This window comes from Erpetoichthys calabaricus, chromosome 4 (genome assembly GCF_900747795.2).
Source record: "Erpetoichthys calabaricus chromosome 4, fErpCal1.3, whole genome shotgun sequence".
NCBI classification, from domain to species: domain Eukaryota; kingdom Metazoa; phylum Chordata; class Cladistia; order Polypteriformes; family Polypteridae; genus Erpetoichthys; species Erpetoichthys calabaricus.
The window spans coordinates 63244198-63263303 of NC_041397.2; the positions used below are offsets into that span (position 1 = coordinate 63244198).

Here is a 19106-nt window from a genome sequence, read left to right on the forward strand (position 1 = left end):
TTAAGCATACTGTACATCCCTATGTCAGTCAAGCACAAACCAAAAATATGAGGACATATTTACAGTGACAGGCCATCAACAAGCCAGCCAGTCACTCAAGTGAGAGTGTTTTTCAGTGGTTAATGCTGCCGCAAAGCTCTGTAAGCCTGGATAAAAAAAACAAACAGACAGAAAGAGAATTTGCAAACTACACGAAGGCTGGCCTAAAAAAATTGGATAGGTTGAAATGTTTGCTGTATGCTTGGCTTTTTATCAGGGAATTTTTTAGTGCATTTTGCTGATATTTTTACTGTCTTTATGCTCTTTCAAACTTACACAACTGAAAAATGAAAAACAAAAAACAAAAAAAAAACTTTTGCTATTGTAAGCACTATTTCACTCTTTGCTTGTATGTTTTAAACTCCTCCCACATATGATTGCCATGAACTGCGATGGCAAAGTGGGCATACTAATGCATAAAGCCATAGTTACTGAACTGGCAAATTCAAAACACCTCACCAGCAGTCCAACACCTAAGAAGCATCATGTCATCCTGGCATAGAGATATACAGTCTAAACATCAAGTATGGCAAGGTATAATTGCAGTTAGAAAGAAGGAAGCGTCATTTATGATATGCATACACCAATATCAAACCAGTGTTGAACCTCAAAAAACATGAATAAAATGTAAGACTAGGAGGAAAAAACAACAAACAACTTCCAAATCAGATTATTGTTACGGAATCTTTATCAAAGAGAATATAGGGGAAAGTAAGGCAAAAACGTTAATCTAATTTAAGGTAATGTCACAGAACTGCATTAATCACTGTGTTTGCTCGGTATCTACAGTGTACTGTGTTGATTAGAAAGGACTGAAGAGATTTGTGGAAAAAGCTAATCAAGCCAAGAAGTGATTTATTTGCTGGAATGAAACATGAAACAGGTGTGGCTAGGCATACATCTCTTTAATAATATGGTACATAATATAAATGTATAACATTTTCCATCATATACATGTGAAACGCTCCTGGTTTTGTTTACACTTCTGAGGAATGGCATTTTGGCACCAACTTCTCCATGTGGACTTAGTTTCTAGTGTACTTGGTTTCCTGTGGGTTCAGAGCAGATAGTAGTGCTGGTCATATTCTGATGTCAAAATGGACAACAGTCCGATGTATCCTTCATCTAGTGCACTCCTTTTCTGTGGTCTTCAACCTTGCTTGGTTCCTTGTGTTTCATCAGAACAGCTTGGCCAGCACATCTTGAAAACTCCTGTGTGTGGCAACATTTCTGGAGCCTTGTGAATACAGGATGACAACCTTTGTCTTGATATTATGCACAATCTTGCCATGGTACAATAACTGCTAATTTGAAGGTTAAATTGACACCCCCTCACTTTTTATTTTGGTTGCCCTTCAGCCCAGTTTGAACCAAACTAATTAACTAAAACAGAAATGAATACAGAAGGATCAATCTACTCATTATGTCATTGATCATTGGTACTGGTTTCTTATTGTTGTTTAAATTGTGCGCTAGGCTACATGCCAAAATAAATATCTTGGAGAAATACATAAACTTATATGTAACAATCTTTTTTTTTTTGGAAATCTGAAATGTACTGTTTTTATACTGATAAAACAATGCACCTAAAGATCAAAAAACAAAATTTACATAAAAAAATCTGGGAAGCCTTTTGGACGGTACTGAAACTTGTCAATTAACTTGTAAGGTAATACAATAAGGAAAAAAAGGCCTACAAAATACCTACAAAATAAAAAAAAACTATTACATAACTTTAAATTAAACAGTAAGTTGCTTTGGATAAAATATTGAAGTAAATGTAAAAACATGACTCTGCTATCCTATATCCTAATAATTTTCTCGATCTGAATCAAAATAAAATGGAGGTGCTTATAGTGGGTCCATCAGCTAAAGCCCAAATTGGTCTTGGACTTCTCAGCTCTTTCTCTGTCTTTTGCAAACCTCAAGTCCGCAATCTTGATGTAACCTTTGAGAGTAACCCCCCTCTTTTGAGAAACAATTCTGTAGTCAAGAGTTGCTTTTTCCAGCTTCGTCTATTAGGTAAGATCAAGCCTTTTTTATCTTCTAGAGATCTTGAGAAAGCTACTCATGCTCATATTTTTTCTCGCCTTGATTACTGCAACTCACTGTATTCTGGGATTAGCAAATCCCTGATACACAGGTTACAATTGGGTCTAGAATGCTGCCGCTCGCTTTCTGGTTGGGGCAAGAAAGTATGACTCTGTTTCTCCTATTTTAGCTTCTTTACACTGGCTGCCTGTCAGTTTTCGAATTGATTTTAAAATTTTGTTGCTAGCTTTTAAATCTTTACATGGGCTTACTCCTGCCTATTTATCCGAATTGTATGTTTTGCACCAGCCATCCAGAGTGCTTAAATCTTCTGGTCAGTTGTCTCTTGTTGTCTCTCGTACCAAGTGTAAAACCAAGAGGGACAGAGCATTTGTAGCTGCTGATCCTCGCCTGTGGAACTCTTTACTTCATCATATAAAGGAGTCATCTATAATTGAACTGTTTAAAACAAGATTAAAGACTCATTTCTATTCACTTGCATCCCGTGACCTTCAGTAATACTGATGGTTTCCTCACTGTGATTAAATAACATCACTTCTATTTATTATTTATTTTTATTTATGTTCATATATTTTTATTTATTTATGTTATTTGTTTTTTTTTATTCTATTATTGTAAAGCACTTTGGCCGCAGCTTTCCTATGTTGTTTTAAATGTGCTATATAAATAAATTGACATTGACAAATAAATTGACATTATATCAAGACATCAATTTTTCTGTCTCTACTTGTTCAGCCTACCTTCAATATAGGTGGATTTGTGTCATTTAAAGCAAGAAGTGCAAACTTACAAAATCTAGATGTTGTGTAAACAACCATACAAAGTTTGTACCATCAACACTTTTGACAGTTTCTGTGACAATTACAGTATTTTTCGCACTATAAGACGCACTTTTTTTTCCCCAAAAGAAGGTTGGAAATGTCTGTGCGTCTTATGGAGCGAATATTGTGTCGCAGACCATGATGTGTATTACCTGACAAAAGTCGACATCCAGGGGTAGAGGGCGACAAAACTCACTGTTACGTCACAGGCATTCCCTCTGTGCTTGGAGGAATGTTAGACTCATTGACTCGGCATCTGATCCTTGCGTGTGCGTGAGTTGCGAAATGTAAACAAAGGCAAGATGGCAATGACATCTCACGAGGGACCGAAGCGAGTGCAGAAAACAAAATACTCAGCAGATGATGTTTTGCGCATTATCACTGAGTTGGACTCTGATTTTTCAGAATCTGATTTTGTTGAGAGTGATCAGGAGATCGAAAAAAGAGAGTGAGGAACTGGCATCAGCTGATCGGGACCCCAGCTGAGCGCATTCGTGCAGCCGATGCACCTATGGCAAGGTTTGTGTGGGAGGAATGCCTAGACATTGATCCGTGGGAGCCAAACTGCCTACCGGACTTCACAAGACAGTATGGCTTGCTGTTGGACTCGACAGATTACCAGCCGCTGGACTATTTCAGGCTGTTCTTTCCTGAAGCTGCCTTTCAGCTACTGTTAGATGAGACAAATGGGTATGCAGAGCAATTTTTTGAATCGAAGGCTGTGCTTGCACCTCATTCTTGTTTTTCAAACTGGAATCCCACAACAAAACACGAGATGAAGGGATCTGTGGCATTACAAATATAGATGGGACTAGACTGGCGATATAACTTCAGGGAGCATTGGTCCAAACGTGCTTTGTCCCCTGGTGGCTTTGGACAGGTTATGCCGTGTGATGATAGGTACGTGATCCTGCAAAGTGATTGTGAGCAACTGAGCTTCATAAATTCTGACACAAGCGATGAGGAGTTCTTGGGGTTTCCATAAAACCAGAAGAGTGCTTGAACCTTAAAGTCTCTCCTTATTTGTTAATGACAGTGATTATGTTTCTTAATACCGCTGTTGAATTTACATGCTTGAAATATTATTCTGCTATATTTTATTAAACATATTAGTACACCATTTGGTTCAGAATATTTTTTTTCTTGTTTTCCTCCTCTAAACCTAGGTGCGTCTAATGGTCAGGTGCGTCTTATGGTGCAAAAAATACGGTATATAACATTTTTCTGTACTCACTTTCATGACATCAACTGGTTCACATAGGTTAAGTGTAAGAACCTTCTGTTTTTAGGAGCTAGAGTGCATTTTGCTTTTGGTTCTTGTTCTGCTGTGTTTAGAAAATTGTTTCTTATCTGTTTTGTAGAAAGCACAGGGTTTATAATGTAATGAAAATTAACCTTCTTGAAGTCTCTATAGGGCGGCACGGTGGCGCAGTGGTAGCGCTGCTGCCTCGCAGTTAGGAGATCTGGGTTCACTTCCCGGGTCCTCCCTGCGTGGAGTTTGCATGTTCTCCCCATGTCTCCGTGGGTTTCCTCCGGGCGCTCCGGTTTCCTCCCACAGTCCAAAGACATGCAGGTTAGGTGGATTGGCGATTCTAAATTGGCCCTAGTGTGTGCTTGGTGTGTTTCTGTGTGTCCTGCGGTGGGTTGGCACCCTGCCCAGGATTGATTCTTGCCTTGTGCCCTGTGTTGGCTGGGATTGGCTCCAGCAGACCCCCGTGACCTTGTGTTCGGATTCAGCGGGTTGGAAAATGGATGGATGGAAGTCTCTATACATAATAGAATGATTAAATATGAAAAAAGTATTAAAGCTATGGTGTCGGATTTAAGAGGAAAGACTACAGAAGCCAAATCTATTTAGTCTAGGTATTCAGGGCTTACTAAAAGATACAACAGACTGGAACCTGCCACAGTAGATTGGTTGCCTTAAAAATACAATCAGACAAGTTATGGGAAAAAAAAAAAAAAAAAAAAAAAGAGAGAAGAAGAATGTTATAAGGGAAACCCACAAATTTATAAATTTATTTTTAAATTTAATTATTTACAAATTTATAAAATTCAGTCACAGCAGGCACTGTTGGGCAGGTAAACGAATTAGATTTTAAATTCCAAGGTTGTTGGTTCAGTTCCTGCTTCTGTTTCACTGTGTGACCTTAGCAAGTGACCTAGCGTGCCTGTGCCGCACCTATCTAAAAATATTTGTAACATATCCTGATCTCATGAGTTGCCTTGAATAAAGGCATCAGCCAAATGCACAACAATGTTTTAGAATTGCAATTTTTGAAACAACTATTACGCTTCTAGTCACAGCTGCTTAACAGACAAAAATAAGTCCTAACATGAAATTTGCATTTACCCTCTGTATATATTAAACACACCTTATATATAAATAGTGGGCATTTAAAGGCAGCTGCAATACAGAGCAGCGAACTAGTATAGGGAATGGAATTAATAGCAGTTGCAACAAATCTCCAGTTGAAATTAGCTGCCAGCAGTGTCCTTAAAAAGAACCCAAATTAAAGAAAAATACCAACTTCTTGATGAATCTAAGGAAGCATTCAGTTAAAAGTTGCTGTCAAGTCGCACAGTACTCACTAAAACTTTGGAGTAAGTGTAGACGATGTAGAATGTACTATATCAGAGGTCACTAACAGGTGGACCACGGTCCGGGTCCAGACCCAGAAGCCGTCTCATACGGACCCAGACTTACAGCCAAAACAGAAGGTTATGATTTAAAACCTGACAGGGCGCTTCTATTTTAGCCGGCGCAGCTTTTGTGGTCTTCACAGAAATGTTTTAGTGGATGAGGAAATGCACAGACCAATTGTATGCGCGTTAAACCATTTCACGTGATACCACTCAGCCAATCAAGTCTGTGGATTCTAGGTGGAAGAAAGTGAGAGATACAGACGACTGCGCTGGAAAAAGAAAAGACGGGTGAGACGGAGAATGGGACAGAAAAATAAGGAACAAATGGCACTCTCCAAAAAAAGGAAAGTGGACAGCGAAAATAGACAACATGATCTTCCAGACCATTGCTTCAAGAAATTTTCTCTAATTGGACCACTTTAGATTTTAGTTGAATACCCCTGTACTATATGATCATCATAGGTGTGATCAGCAATACCTTATGTCACTGCAAACTGCAGAAGACTGTGACAATGCGGGTAGGCTCCATGCTCCGACTGCAGCTTTGGGAGCCCCTCGAACCCGACACTGTCAATAGTCATGACAGGAATAAGCTTGGCAGATGTGGACAAAACAAAGGGCAGGTACAAAAATATAGAAGTGCTTTAATTAACACAAATCAAATCCAAACTGTGTCCAAAGTGCAGTGTTCAGTCTTCAATAAATAAATAAATAATCCATAAAAGTGAAAGTGGAGGTTAATTGCAATCCAATAAATAATCTGTTAAAACACAGCAGGAAACGGTCTTTAAAAACTAAAGCCCGTTGCACTCCTTTAAAACGGCTGTCTCGTCAGCTTATCTTGACCATACATTGCTGCCGAGGAGACAGGTGCCGCTGTCCGTCTACGGGTCCGGGTTCCTGACACTCCATAGCTGCAACAGTGGTTGCAGGTGCAATTGCCTGATTGCAGCATCGGGTTGATAATGAGACAATCAGACTGGCTACACGTGCTGGTAAGGCAATGCACGCCCAGCTGACCACCTTGCACCAATCCAGAGACAAACATTTGCACCTGCTCCAGTCCCCAGCATGCGTGGATCGATTATTTATTTAAAACTTGCCCATCAGCTGTGGACTTCACTTTACCACAAAGACAGATGTGTTGTTCTTTGAACATTTTGAATTTCCAAAAACCACTGAAAACAAATCCTTGAATCTTCCTTATGCCTAATGCTCTGGCTCCTTGTGACCCTGAAATGGAAATTAAGGTTCAGAAAATAGACCTGAAAGACCTCTTCAGTACCAATAAACCAAGAGTATCTGAGTTCTATAATTTTTGGAGTTTAAAACGATGGATGTGCAAGAGTATAATGCATTACAGTATACAATTTATTTTAAGATCTGTCCACCAAGCTTGCTGTAAGCGATAGATTAACTGAACTCCTTATTGATGGATGTGACCCTTCACCTGTGAAGTCAGTTACTCTATAACTACAAGCCATTTACATTTATAATAGAAGTGCCACTTTTTAGCAGCAGATGGTATTCAAGTAAACACCTTTTAATCTTTTATGCCCCAAATGTCCTTAGGTGAAATGAATACAAATGCATCCACAATTGAAACATCCTGTTTAGATCTGATGCCAAGAGTAAATATTTAATTAAATAACGTCATGGGCTGCTTTTTCCATCTGGAAGGCACATTTGAAGAAAATTCAGTCTACCCCTAGGGGCCTCAACACACGTATAACAAAGACAAAAAATGTATTAATGCCTGCAAACTGATGAAAGCTTAACGGTGTTCAAAAAATTGCTTTCAAGGAGAAACTGTTTTTACATTCTTGTATTTACACTACTTCAAATATTTTGGCTAAACACTTAATCATGAATCAAATAAACCTTGGTAAGTTAATGTTCTTTCCGAGCACTTTCATCAACTACATTCTTAATTATGTTGAGTCCCCCCTTTTGAGATAATGTAATCTATGCCTACTTTTACTGTGTTTTGAAAATTTTAAGTCTCAGCATCATTTACTTTGCAATCAGCTTAACAAAACAAGTACAACTTGAATAAAGTTAAGTTTTCACATCAAATGTAAGATGTTTCCAAATTGCTACAAATTTCCCCCACTCCTAACAACTTCGAAACCCCACCCCCTTCTTATTTCTGCAGCAGGAAATACTCTTTCATAAAAGGACCCTTGTAAGTTTCTAGTGTTAAATGGGAAAGAAAAACAAACTCTTATTCCCCCTTTTACACTAACTCTGCCCCATTCTACTGGGATCATTTTAATCAGCATTGTGACAGAGGAGAATCAGAGCAGAAAAGCTGAAAATATATAGTAGATGTTACAAAACAGCTGATCAAAGTCTGTCATTTCTTAACTGAATGTCTCATATAATACCCAGTTTTAATAAGTTAGTCAAATTTATTTTAAACCCTTTGCATCATTCATGACATATGACCCATGATCCATTTAACATGTTGTTTAGATTCATTGTTGGAGAAATGCTCAAAAAAAGAGAAAATTTACAAATTAGAGGCAAAAAAGGCTTTTGCTTCTTCTACCCTTTCAAATAAGAAAGAATGGCATAGAATCTTCCTGATTTCTAAGGCTATATTGCCAGATATTTGAAAAAAAGGGAGCTTCTACTATAGTTTTTATGTGTCTTAATTACTATGAAATGTTGGTTTAAAATATTTCTTACAAATACAAAATCACCTGATAATAGCTGACAATGCAAACAAGACTCCATAGCCGCTGAAGGGACTGTTGAGTGATGATCAATGTGTGCTGCATAGAATTGGGTTCCAGACAACAAATACCCATCAAAGGGTTTAGTTTCACCAGGATGAGGTGAAGGAAGTAACAGTGATTGATAAAGAAAGACATTTGATCGCAAAGCAGTGCCCTGGTAGTATGATACAAAAATTAAGTAATACTTTTGCTTATTACTATATGTAAAAAAAAATACAAATAGCCCTTAAAGGCTTTTTTAAATTTATGATAAAAGAATCTATAATTATGAATAATTTTAATGCATTAGTTAATACATTATGGTGCAGCCTATTGTTCTCATTGAGATACACTTGCCTTACACAACAGCAGAAAGAAAGAGTCAAAAAGTCAACTACAAAATTTAATGTTATCACTCTTATTTCTTGTAGGAAAATGTACATAAGCAAAAATACCAACTTGATAAATGAATGAACATACTTTTGCATGATCCTGGAACAAGTAAACAAATGTTAAAATCCTGATTCATTTCTAATCAAGCAGTAAGAACAATTACAGCATGAATTTTGAAATTTTCACTTTACAAAGTATATTTCAAACAAAAAACAATACATTTTGCAAAACAAAAACTAAAATTCAACAATAAAACAACTAATTTAATGCTAAGGAATTTACCTCGATTAAAATGGGCACTGGTGAAACTGTTTGAACTTTATGAAAAAGGTTTGATTGTAAATAAATAAGAAATATAATCTACAGCTTTTAATTTTTCAAGAGATTAGATGATTACGATCTAGGAGTTTGCAAACATTTAAATGTTCAGCTGTAGCCCAGAAGCCGAATTCAGTGCAAAATGAAAGCAGCATGATAAAACTCATTCAGGTTCCAAGTATAGCTTGTTTCCTGGTAAGCAGAAGCCTTCATATATGAGCTGTAACTGGAGAGCCCAAAGAGAGTTAATAAAATTCTGGTCTGACTACCGAAACAAAAGCTTTCATTAAATACATCAGTCATCTCTTGTTGTGAAAGTAAAATTTTCCCATGCAAGGTATGTATGAAATGAAGAGAGGGAGCCACAGAAATGCTGATTTTTATCAAAAATTACACTGAACGTAAAAAAAAAAAACAAAAAAAAAACAAAACTAGAAGTTCCATTTTAACTCACTAACAAAATATAACTGGAGTGAAAATTAAAAAACAAGAATAAACTGTTACACTAACAAACTATGATGCAGATAAGAAAATAATAAATGAATCAATCTACAGAGGTAAAGAACACTGTCAAACAAAGAGCTCAAAGAAAAGCAACCAAGAAAACTATTCCTCATTAAAAAAAGATGCTCCAGTTTTTTTATTAATTTCTACTGCATTCAATAATATTTTATATTGTACCTGGAAGTACTGATTCTAGGATCTATAAAAAAAGAATGACCTACTGTTATGTTTCTACAAACATAAACTGATAGCAAACAGGCATGAGGAAGGACTGGCTAGGTGTTTGTCCTAATGTATCCACATACACACATCCTACCCTCCGATTGCAGCTCAGGCTGTGCCAGTTTGTTATCATTGACTTAACTAATATCATGTCTAAACATTTTCCTTTGGTAGAGGAGGAAACAAAATCAGTTTGTGACTGGAGGTCAACTATTAATAGACACAAACCACTACACCACCATTATGCTCCTGCTGATATCATAACATGAAGAAATAATTTTCTTTTCTCTATATATCTAGGGATTCCAACTGCAATGCAGGACAGGAAAATGGAACTAGTCAGTTTCACAAATACATAATTCCCCACCTAAACTCACATTTTAATGTGGCAAAAGGGTTGGGACTGGTCTTGAAAAAGGCTGGTTCTGTAAAATCCTTGTTAAAATAGGAACAATTCAGAAGCCCTCTCAGAAAACAGTAACATTTGATAAAGCCTCATTCTTGAACAAATGTTTGACATTCACAAAACAAGTGTGACCCACTGTGAAAATAACTTAAAACAACAAAACACAGGACACAAGAGAACACAAAAGGTTAAATTTTGGTCTATCATTTGATAGGCAAAAGATTTAACTTAAGACTCTATTTATCCAGAGAAACAAGTCTACTTAGTTACAATTCAGACTGTCTGAAATCGATTCAATCAAGTTTTGCCCACTAGGCACAGTCTAATGCTTACAAGGTTAATTATCAGTTCTCAACTGGCCTTGTAATGAGTGAGGGTTCCTTTTAATGAACTAGTGGCCCCTACCTTATACCTGATTATGGCAGGATGGGCTCTACCCATTCCAGGACTTTAAAAACAGAATTACGGTAAGCAAGTTGTTTTTTTTTTTTTCTACCCTATTCCTAAGAGATATTACCATAAAGAGAAAGAGTTGAGCAATACTTTTGCTTTCAAGGCAAATGGGCTTAAGACAACTGTACTGCAGCTGTGATCTTCTGGCCGAATGCGTCTAGTGTAAATGACAAAAAAAAAAAGTGTTTTCTATAATATATATTATGAGAAAATTAGTAATAACTTTATAAAAATGCCACATGCTTCTCTCATAGCTTTACAGCTCACATACCCAAGAAAGACATTTAAAAAAGGGGGGAGGGAGTACATTAAATTACTTGAAAATGTACTTTAAAATTAAAAACTTGAAAACATGCAGCCAATCTCCTTAAGCATTTTTGTTCTGTTTTTTTGTTATGCTTTTTCTATTTTTCTCAGGAGAATCTCCAGGGACCTGGAATTCCTAGGGCAGCCAAAGTAGAGCCAGTGGAGCAGTCTGAGACTAAGGAAAAATCCTGTGCTCTTGTCCTAGCTTGAATGAACATATTGCTTTGGAGCAAAACTCTGAGCCTCACTGTTTCAATGCACTTTATTTGCCTGGCCAATTTCTAAAGATGCAAAAGAACAACTGCTTTTCTTTATTTTGTTTGAGTTCATTTTTATGGTGGAATAAAAAGTCAAAGTGTGATAAATAAAAGAAGCTCAGTATAAAGTGTTTGAAGCAACAAAAAAGCTTAGTTGCTAAGTTATATGTTACACATATTTAGTGAAGATCACAGTGGATAAAAGCTATATATTAAAAACATTATGTCACTAGCCTTTTCCATATTTTCCAATGTAAAGATAACTTTCTCCTTTTTTACTTATTACAAATATATTCATGCATTTAAGCAACAGACAAAATAAAGAAAACACCTATAGAAATTGTCACAAGGCAATGGGCTACCATCAGCTTCAATGCACTACATCATATATTCCAACAAGTATAGTATATGAAACTATATAAGTGGAACAGAGCATCATTATGCTATTTTCTGTACGTGTTCACTCTTCTTTGGAGATGTGATGCCATGGTATATGGTTTACACTGTTTTCATTTTCTTCAAATCTACTAATACTCAGTTACTCTGCAAATAGAGGATATTTCATCCTGGAAGATTCCACTACCATCAGAAGGGATATGCTTTATTGTGAGATGATGAAGTCTGATTAACAAAACACAGTAACAAAAAGTATTGCTCCACCCCCAATCTACATTTTCATAAAATGATTGAAGAAGAAAAAAAAAAGAAAAACATCAGTGCCAAATTTATAGTGAAAACACAAAGTATTAGGCCAAAACACTGGTAAAAATATCACACTCTTGTGCCTTCATGGCCAAAAAATGATATTCAAGTCTCCATCTAGGTAGGAGAAGCCACAAGGATATCAAAGAGTTAAAGGCTTGTTCATTCCAGAATAATGTAGACTGGCCAGCTTCTCCTTCTGGCAGACAGTTAAAGCTTAGGCCATCTGGAAGAAAATCAAGAGGACTGCGAATGAGAGCTGTGACAAGCACTTTTCACACCTATAGATATCCAGAAGTGCCTGACATATGGAGGGAAAGCTATCGGCATCACCAGTCTGCCAGCTCATGTACTATTAAATCAACATAGCAATTACTGTAGCCACACGGGAAAGCAGACACTGAGAGAGATCCAAATCTTTTATCACCAAATCTACACAAAAAAAAAACCTTAAGCAGCAAATTTTTTTTAACAATTCCATCAAGAATGTGCTTTAAAAACTCTTCTGCCATTTCAGTAAATGCAACAAATGGGAAAAAAAAAAATTTCCAGAGATGGAACTGTTCTGAATGATATTAAATCATTGACCGCTTAGAATTAAAAATTTTGCCATAACCATTGAATAAAAAAAATAAAATAAAAAAATCTCTAAAGTACGTTTGGAAGAGTCCTTTGGTAAAAGGAAACAAATACTTCACCTACAGATGCTATTTTTTTTTTTCATTCAAAACATTTCATTTTAATTTTCACTTACAATACACAAATACGTCTAATGCAAAAATTCTACGGCATATAATACCTTTACTAAAGTTTAAGACATACATACATGCATCTCCTAATCTACAGGACTGACACTTGGTTCCGGATATGGCTTCCATTTTTCTATTTGACGCTTTCTCATGTTTTGACTCAGTCCTGGCCAAGCTGTCATCTTTAAGATTTTTTTTCCCCCCAAACACAATGGCAACAATGCACACATGTGAAGGCAATGGTTCTATAATGCTGACTTGTACTCTTACCTAATTTAGGAATAACAAGTAAGCTCTCCCATCAAAACTGAGCAAATGCAAAGAGTGACAATGGTCCACACTGGCCCCTTAAAGGTTTATGTTACAGAGTCCACAGATAACCATTCACCATTTGAGAGCTTTAGCAATTGACACTATCTATGGAATGTTTATATTCAATAATGACTATTTATAGCTGTTTCTTGGGTGGCACAGTGGTTAGTACTGCTGCCTCACAACTGCAGTAAAGTGGGTTCAGTTGTCAATCTAGTTCCTGTCTGAGTAGGGAATGCCCATTGTGAAGTTTTCCTCCTGTATCCCTAAGACACCAATGTTAAGTTACTTTCTGACTATAAACTGGGCTAGTATGAGTTGACAGATTGTGCTATACAATTAATTTGCAATTGGTTGAAGGCTGATTCCTGTCAAGTGGTACTAAAATAGGTTATTGCTTCCTACAACCAGCTGGCTTAAAAAGGTTGTGAAACCAGATAAGCATCTGTAATAGTGCATGCACATTGCTAGGAGTATCTGTTCATTTAAGCATCAAAAAAAAAAAAAAAAAAGACAAATCCCAGAAGTAAAGAGATACAAAGTATTCTTATTCAGCACATTTCCATTTAAGAGTCTGGCATGTAAAACAAAAATAAAAATTACTAAAAAAAAGATAAAACAAATGCAAGGAGAAAATCCATACAATTAACAGTTATATATGTTTTCTATGGGTAAGAGTTTACAGGAAATGCACAATACTTTTCTGTTACATGGAACAAGATTATTTTGTGATTTTTGTGCTATTTTTCAATATATCACTTAGTAAGTTTCGATTTTGTGATATATTGCCAATAATTTCTTTTTCTGGAATGAAGTTACTATAAATCATATGCATACAGGAGAAAATGTGAACCCTTTGTGTTTAACTCAGTGATACCTTTGACTCAATCCGTATCGCTTCATTTTTTTTTTTTGTAATAATGGAAGGGGATTTCAGGTATTGCCGCATTCTCAATAAGAGACTAGGTCTGTTCAGTTACAGTAGCTGCATTTCCATTAACCTCCATAATGTACATTTTGAAACTGCAAAGCAAAAAAATGGTAATAGAAACAAGCATACTTTGAAAAAACACAAAATTCGCAAAAAAAAAGTTTATACGTTCACTTGAGGTGGTTTTTCAGGTGGTTCGACAAAGCAATAATTCACAGAACTGCAATGGAAACACTTTTTTTGCATTTAGGTCACACAACATAAATTTTCAAATACCTGTGCAAATCATGAGCACTACCAGGTGACCCAACACAAATGTCCTACACAAGAGGGCCTATTGCGCTGTATAATTCCATGAATGTTGAGCTGCTAATCGTAAAATTTTGTACCCACAGCTCCTTAGTAAAATAGCTTCCCTTTACTATATTCGCCTCCGATTAAAAACAAACACAGTAACTGTAGACGCAATCGAAATAACAAAACTAACAACCAACACGGCATCATCGCAAAGTCAAGACAAGTGAATCTTTCTTCACCAACAGACGCCTCACAGATGACCCTGCCCAACACCCAGTCCATGCAAACATTGAACTGAGTAGGAGCAAGAACACAAAACTGACAAACCCCAGAATCAACTGGGAAAAATGCAGAGGTTCTGGCTCAACTCTGCACAGCACTCACAGTATCAGTATACAGGCCGTACAGATGTCCAGCAATTTTGAGGGGATCCTGCGAAGAATCAGGATGTCCCACAGGGCAACTCGAGCAACTGAGTCAAACACTTTACGAAAATCAACAAGGACTGCAAAGAAACTCTGCCAATATTCACATTTGCATACATCTCTGCGTATTCTTTGAGTGGCACTAAAATCAAAATAAGTCTCTAGTAGCTCTGTATTTAACCCACTAGTCTGCCAGCCAGCTTACAGTGCTGAATGCCCTAATTTAATGACAAAATTCTACAAAATATAAGTGTAATTATTATTCCTACCCATTATGCCTGTTTGCAGTATCTTTGATAATTTATGCAAAGAATGCAACATAACCATCCAAGTAATGCACATGTGCCAGTTTTTAAGTGAGATAGCAGCTACAGGGATCTTTTTTAGCATGCCAGGTGCAAAGGTTCACGCTTGAGAAATGACATAGGCATAGCAATTTCAAAAAACAAGAATCATTTTCTTTCAAAAACTGTTTTTTTACCAAACTCTAATCAAATTAACACGGCACATTCTCCGTTTTTAATGACGCATTGTAAGTTTAGAAAGCTAAATAACACAGTTTTAACTGAACAGTACTGAAAAACACATAGCCAGAAATGCATAAGGCATCCTTGGACAATGCAGTCTACAGTCGGGAGAAGATTGAATGCCAAATCAGGAAATTACTTTTTAAAATTACTTTTTAAAATTACTTTTTAACATACGGTTCCATAACAATAACTACAAAGAATGGGTAGTTGTGTAAAGAAATGTTATATAGTTTTGTATAATTACTTTAACAAAGAGAAACTACTCATTTCTTTTCTTTATCCAGCTCCACACATAATAAGAAATACAGCAATTGGGTTTGTTTAGCAAATATATTTTATGAATTCTGCTAGGCTCATAAACCAAAAAGCAAATTCCACTTATTGTAATTCCCTACCACTGGAAGATATAGTAGTCTGCATACTTGACCATGCTTCATCCCAAACATTGCCTCTCACATGAGGGGAAATAACTGCTAAAATAAACTGCACACTTACTGATATTTCAAACACCTCCTCTGTGTCATCAAGCATCTGGACCTTAATGGAGACGTGTCTGCCAGGAGGCATGGTGGGAGGCCTCTGCCCTGGTTCCAATGTGCTGATTCCCATGCTCTCCTGTGCTCCCAGGCGTAAACCTGGTCTTGGCTCTGGTTCCCCCATGTTTATTTAATCTACTGTAATCCCTGCAAAAATGAAAAGAAGTAGTTAAATATGGAAAAAGTGTTTTTTTTTTTGTTTTTTTTTTAAATAATTGTAAGGTAACTAGGAGCCCAAGGTTTGTTCTGCCAGTACTAGGTAAAAGGCAGGAGCCATCCATGGGTTGTACACCACACTGAAGGATAGGATGAAAAACAATGTCAATATAGAATGCACCCCAACCTTAAGAGAAGTAAAATGCTTTAATTTTAAACTTTAAATTAGAGTCAAGGATTTATCCGAAGCAACTAACAAATCACAATGGGTAGGCACAACAGTTTACAAGTTGGGAACTGGCCAGTTAAGTAAGTTTACTTCTGGGCTGCCACAGTAAGTCAAATGTGAAGTTTGAACCAGCAACACTAGGGGTTCAAGTATGGCAAGTTCATTCAAAGGAAATGCTTTATTACTCCGACTGCACCTGGATGGTACAAGCTTTGCAGTCTAAAAAAAAAAAAAAAAAAAAAAAACATTTGAGTGATAGCATGATTATGGAAAAAATGAATCAATTCTGGGTGGCATGGTGGCGCAGTGGGTAGCGCTGCTGCCTCGCAGTTGGGAGACCTGGGTTCGCTTCCCGGGTCCACCCTGCATGGAGTTTGCATGTTCTCCCCGTGTCTGTGTGGGTTTCCTCCGGGCGCTCTGGTTCCCTCCCACAGTCCAAAGACATGCAAGTTAGGTGGATTGGCGATTCTAAATTGGCCCTAGTGTGTGCTTGGTGTATGTGTGTCCTGCGGTGGGTTGGCACCCTGCCCGGGATTGGTTCCTGCCTTGTGCCCTGTGTTGGCTGGGATTGGCTCCAGCAGACCCCCGTGACCCCGTGTTCGGATTCAGCGGGTTGGATAATGGATGGATGGATGAATCAATTCTCCTAAAATAATTCAAAACACTTAGTTACACTGGAGTCCTGTGTATATTCTACAAGCATAAAATACACAAAGAGGTTGCATCATATGCTAATTTCATTAACACAGTTAGCCCCTAAACATAGACAGATAGATAGAACCCTCATCTGGGTGACTCATGTTCATTTATCTCAGAAACACACTGCTTTTTGTAATTCTCCAAGGCTCATAGATGTTACCATTTAAGAATAATGTGTATACAGTATGTGTAATCATCTTGAACATTCTCTTTTAGAACAGAACATATTTTACACAGCAATCCAGAAAAAAGTGGAATTTCATTTCTCAGGCCCAACAAGCATGTTTTCATGAGGTATTTGCACCTGTGCATTGAGGGAATGCACATATGCATTGTTAATATTTGAATGATTTATTTCCACATAAAGACTAAGTACCTAGTGTGTCTCAGTCTTCCAAGAAACTACAAATCCTTGACATTTTTCTCTATATGTTTGCTATATTTCAACCCCCCAAAGCAGCTTGGACCAGACAGGTTAATAAAAGTCTAAGCATACAGTGCCTTCTTGTGTATAAAGAACCTGGACTCACCACAGCTTTTCTTGTAAGAGTTTTTTTCCCCTAAAGACAAATGGAGGATTGTCATCTCACCTCCATTAAGGATCACCATCGAACTTATGATTTCATATCTTACAACTTTTCAAGTAAAGTCTGATTTGTCTGTAGAATACATTAACATTGCAAAAGTAAACAACTCACAGGTGTTACTGATACTACATTGATGGACTAAAGTTCATATATACACAAACTAGGGGGCTCTGCCCCCTGCTCTCCAACCCCCGTGCAGGTGTTCTATGCTAGCCACATATGCATATAGAATTAATATTACAGTGAGTACTGTAATTAACCATAGTAAAAAATAGTAAAACGTAATAAACTGAAAGAAAATTATGTTTCATGTTACGTTAGAGTTATTCGTTGCGTTATATATTTTCGTTCTATTCGGCTTTGAAATTAACACCCAAATACTTTTTAAACTTCTACTTTTACTGTAAAACTTCAGTAAAAACAATATTTGGAATTAACTTTTTGTCAATATTGCTCTGAATTTTGATACCGTGTTTGGAGTTAGATCATGACAACGCAACATATAACTGCCCGCGAGTCAGTATTGCTTCTTTCTCTGTAATAAATAAACCGACTTGCCCCTGTGATTTGTTAATTGTCATAGCAAAAGCTATTCTAATGGGAAACTGTAAACGTTTTAAAATGAATGGCATATCACAATCTCCTTTGTTGTCTAATGTTATCCGCAGAAGATGTACTACATTACCTTTCTTGTCGCCTGTTAAAATTTTACATATCAGAATTGATTGACCAATTCTGAATACAACTAATATTGTCTTATTGCACAGCCCATCACGTATACATAAATTTCACAATAACATTACAATACATCCTTTTTTCAACAGTAATTCAGCTGGTGGAAGACCGGATGGTTTTAATGGTTGTAGATATTCTACAGGATATTGTAAGTTGATGTTTTCATCTTCCACACAATCATCACCAACTGTTTCTGCATAGTCTATTGATACGCATTTAACCAATTTGCCATGTAACCAATCAACAATTTTTGCGTTAATTAGTTTGACTTCATTTCTCAGTACTAGGATTGACCGTGTACTCATTTCTTCTGTTGATAACCCTTCAGGACGAAATTGTTCAATAAGATTTGGACATAATAAGTCTTCTTTTATTGGGAACTTAAATATATATTTAGACTTTTTCCAGTTTGGTTACCTAAAAAACAAGGTGTCTCAATATTGCATCCACAATGTGGCTGAACTACATGCATCTATCACAGAAGAATTTCAGAGGATACCAGCACAGATGTGCCAAGCCACCTGTGACAATGTTGCTCTTCGTCTTCAGGTGTGTATCGATCTGGATAGCGCATTTGTGGACCACGCCATGGAGAAAAGGGGATGAAAAAACAAATTATATATATATATATATATATATACTGTCACAGGAAGCTGGGGGGCAGACCCAGCCGGGATGCCTGGAAGGACCGGGAGGTGGCTTATACGTCCCCCGGGCCACGAGGGAGCAACCGCCCTGGATGTTGAGGGGACCGCGGGGAAGGAGCAAGGAGCCTGAAGCCCACTGGGGCCCATGGCCACCGCCAGGGGGCACCCCGAGTGTTGTGGAGCCCGGGAGATCGACACTTCCGCCACACCTGGGAAGGTGGAGGAAGGACCTTCCAGGGACGCCCGGAATGCTTCCAGGTGCAAGAGCAGAACTTCCGCCACACCAGGAAGTGCTGCCGGAAGAGTGTCATCAGGCACCTGGAGCACATCCAGTTGGGAATAAAAGGGGCCGCCACACTCCAATCAGAGAACTAGACTCGGGAGTGGGGTCGCTTAGAGACAAGAACTAAACTGTCCATTAAAGACATAATGCA

At 37.4% G+C, this 19106-nt stretch overlaps 1 protein-coding gene across 4 annotated transcripts in view; it reads right to left on the reverse strand.

Moving 5' to 3' along the window:
* Positions 1-19106, reverse strand: part of farp1 (FERM, RhoGEF (ARHGEF) and pleckstrin domain protein 1 (chondrocyte-derived)) — a 324030-nt gene that overhangs the window by 240574 nt on the left and 64350 nt on the right. For all 4 annotated transcript variants that reach the window (XM_028799538.2, XM_028799536.2, XM_028799537.2 and 1 more), the window contains exon 2: positions 15579-15766. In XM_028799538.2, coding sequence (XP_028655371.1) covers positions 15579-15743 — 165 coding nt within the window. In that variant the 5' untranslated portion in view covers positions 15744-15766. The remainder of the gene's footprint in view (positions 1-15578; positions 15767-19106) is intronic.